This window comes from Alligator sinensis, unplaced genomic scaffold (assembly GCF_000455745.1).
Source record: "Alligator sinensis unplaced genomic scaffold, ASM45574v1 scaffold91_1, whole genome shotgun sequence".
NCBI classification, from domain to species: Eukaryota; Metazoa; Chordata; order Crocodylia; family Alligatoridae; genus Alligator; species Alligator sinensis.
In genome coordinates, this window is record NW_005842569.1 from 1032578 (window position 1) to 1036268 (window position 3691).

Below are 3691 nucleotides of genomic sequence, written 5' to 3' on the forward strand. Positions count from 1 at the left end.
TCCTCCGGCCCTGCGGGAGGTAAGCAGACCCCTTGGCCGCCGCGGGGGTCTCCCAGTGCCCCCGCTCCCCTGGGACAATTACTATAACGAAAATTAAATCTGCCATTATGCAATTTCTCCTGTGTAACCCCCTCCCCCCACCCAAGATGTCTTGTGTACAGTTTGGAAACTCCTGCTATAAAGCATATGCCATGTGATGATGATATTTTGCATGTGAAATTGTTTTAAATCATGAATTTGATTCCCAGGGGTAAAGCTGGGAGACAGGTGGAATGAAGTTCTCCAGTTAACAAAGCAGCACACGAAAGATCACATTCTGATTTTCAATGATGTCCATATTTTGATGTCTTCCCTGGGAGCCAAAGACCACAAAACCACCAGTGAGCTCTTAACAACTCTTCAGGAACTGGCCAAGTAAGCAAATGAATTAAGTGTTGTTTTGAATATAAATCTTTTCCCATCATGAAGTAAGGTGTCATAGCCAGATGGGTTTTAGCAGGCTGGTGGCGCTGAAGTTATCCAACTAGGAAAGCCATATTATCAATTTTAATTGTGCATGTGTTAATGTCTAGTGTAGACCTTTAATACTGTCAGGTAAAGTGGAGGCATCTGGGATTGTGGCTATTACTAGTTCAGGTAGTTGTAATACCTAACAACCTTTATAGAAGGCACCCCTCAGAAATTCGAACTCTTAGTTCTCACTATGGAAAAATCATTGAGCAATTCTTCTGTTGCAAAGAACTCAGAATGACCACAACAGGTCAGAATGTTTTTAACACTCTGGATTCCAGTTTGAAATCCCTGGGTTTATCTTGTAAATCATGTGTAGGTCTTTTGTCACCCTTAAAAAAAATCCCTCGGCATCCTGATTGAGAATCATTGAATTAAACCATAAATTGCTTGGTTAATTTTCTTACCATGGGTCTGCATTTTGTATGTGACTGTTCATAACTGAGCCTAAGTGTGTCCTGTACAGTAGTAAGAAAATTTTACAAACTCTAGCATATTTCAGGGGTCGGCAACCCCCGGCACGCGTGCCATTAGTGGCGCGTGGAGACATTTTTCCCAGCACACCAGGAGGCACGCAAAGAAATTGTTTTTTGTTGGGTTTTTTTAAGTTGTTGCTCTAGGCTGTGCAGCCACAAGTCCCAGTGCTGTGGCAGGCACTGGGGCAGAGCCAGGAGAACGCAGGCAAGGACGCTGTCTGTGCTCTACTGCCCCCGCCCCTTGCTCCCAGACTGCACCCTCCAGCCCAGCTGGCCCCTGGAGGGAGCTGCCCAGGCAGGCAGACACCCTGTCCCAGCCGGGGCAGCACTGAGGTGCCAAGTGCTGGGGCCAGGCGGTCAGGACAGGGTCTGGGTGGTGTGGGAGGGAGGCGCCGTGGGCAAGCCAGCCCAGTCAGGTCCTTAGGAAGGCAGGGGTTGGGCAGGAAGTGGGGGCAGCCCTGGGGCTCTGCAGGCTTGAGCTATGGTGGGCCGGCAGGCGGGGTTGCCCAGCAGCACCTGTGGTGGGGCATGGCCTGGCCTGTGCAGCTCCTCAGGGATGGGCTGCAGCCACCCTGTGCAAGTGAGGATGCTGCCTGGCTGGGGCAGGACTCCAGGCTCATGGGGCTTCCCTCTCCAGGATCGGCCTCTCTGCACGCCGGGCACAGTGCAGGCAGGGCAGAGCCATCCCCAGTGCAGGGGCCTGGCCACGGGAGCTTCCTGGAGCCTGGGAACAGCCACCACGGCTACCTCAGCCTGCCCAGGTCCCGACCTTGGCCAACCTTAGCTCTCCTCAAGGGGCCAGGGCTGGGGCAGGCACTGTGCAGAGCTGCTGTGCTGCAGGCTCCCAGCCGGCTTGGCCCCTGTGGCGGCTGTTCCCAGAGGCTGGGGAACAGCCTGTGGCTGCAGCTCCCACTCACACTGTACCCAGCTAGCACAGAGACCAAGCAGGGAGCTCCCTGGGCCTGGCGTCCTGCCCCAGGCAGGCAGTATCCCTTCATGGGCAGGCAGGCTGCGCCCCATCCCCGCAGACCTGCACAGGCCGGCTGGCCCCACCTCTGGTGTTGCTGGGACCCGCACTGTGGCCTGAGTAGCAGAGCCCTGTGGCAGCCCCCGTTCCCCACCTGACACCAGCTCTCTATTTACTGTTAAAAAAAAAAGAAGCAACATTAATGATTATTAATTGTATTAAATATGCAGTGCATCCTGCCATGTACCCCCTCTGCCCCAATTTTGTTTTTGTGGCGTGCTGGCACTCTGGCACTTCACAAGGTAGACATAGTTTTTTTCGGCACTCTGGCCAAAAAATGTTGCCTACCCCTGGCACATTTGAAAAACTAAATATATCAGATTAGACCTAGTATTTACTATGTCAAAAATGGTAAAGGAACACGACTTCTTATGTATCGGGGATAAAAACTAGTTAAAACACATCTAGAATAGGTAATATATTTTTTAAACAGTAGACATAAAATTCTAATCAGTTGATAGAAAATGCAGTATTTTCATCACTGAGGGGTTTTATGTATTTTTTCCTTCTTGAAGTGAAAAGGCTTAAAAAAACAAACATTCTGTGGAATTTTCTGTTTATCTTTTTATCTGCATTATCCCTTTAATGCAGTACTTAAATAAATCAGCCCTTCAAATTTAAGATGAGTTTGGACATAATTAAATTCAGTCTCTCATATTTGTGGCTGTCTTATGTGAGATAAAGGGTTATAAAATGTGTTCAAGTGAACAAAGCTCTGCATCCAGTACCAGACACCCCTAATTCCTTTAACACACATCTGGGTGTAGCGCTCTATGTCAAGGACAACTACACGTCCCTCCAATTTGACATTGGCACCCAGGAAGGATGACTGGGGTCCCTCTGGGTTAAAATACGTGGGGAACGTGGCACAGGGGACATCATGGTAGGAGTCTACTACAGGCCTCCTAACCAGAAACAAGAGCTGGACCAGGAATTTGCCAGGTAACTGGCTGAGTCTGCATACTCTTGGTCCATGGTTGTCATGGGAGATTTTAACTACCTAGACATCTCATGGGAAGAGCACTTCGCCAAATCCGATAGGTCACAAAGCTTCCTCGCGTGCATGAGCGAGCTGTACCTGACTCAAGAAGTCTATGGGCCAACAAGACATAAAGCATTGCTAAACCTGGTACTGGCCAAAGGGGATGACCTAGTTAGTGACCTAAGAATCAGTGGAAAGCTGGGTGATAGTGACCACGAGCTGATCACCTTTACTGTCCATCGCAAAGCTGGCAAGTTGGTCAGCAATACAGAAGTCCTCAACTTCAGGAAAGCTGACTTTGACAAGCTCAGGAGGCTCACTGTTGAGGCCCTAAGGGACCACGACTTGACAGGAAGAGGAGTCCAAGAGGAGTGGTTGCTCCTCAAGGGAGCAATCCTGACAGCTCAAGGGATGGCCATCCCACCCTGGAGGAAGGGTAGAGCAAAAGGGCACAGCAACCCCCTTGGCTCAGCAGAGAACTGGAGGATCTCCTACGCCTCAAACGAGAGACTTATAAAGGATGGAAGGCTGGAATTACCACCAAGGAGGAGTACTCAACACTGGTCCATACCTGCAGGGAGTGGATCAGGAAAGCCAAGGCTGCAACTGAGCTCCACCTGGCTTCACATATCAAGGACAACAAAAATCCTTTTTCAGATATGTAGGGAGTCAAAAAAAAAAAAGAAAGAAAGGGTA

At 49.7% G+C, this 3691-nt stretch overlaps 1 protein-coding gene across 3 annotated transcripts in view; it reads left to right on the forward strand.

Moving 5' to 3' along the window:
• LOC102374927 (tetratricopeptide repeat protein 38-like) overlaps positions 1-3691 on the forward strand; it is a 42100-nt gene that overhangs the window by 28218 nt on the left and 10191 nt on the right. For all 3 annotated transcript variants that reach the window (XM_006032393.3, XM_025214153.1, XM_025214152.1), the window contains one exon: positions 249-414. In XM_006032393.3, coding sequence (XP_006032455.1) covers positions 249-414 — 166 coding nt within the window. The remainder of the gene's footprint in view (positions 1-248; positions 415-3691) is intronic.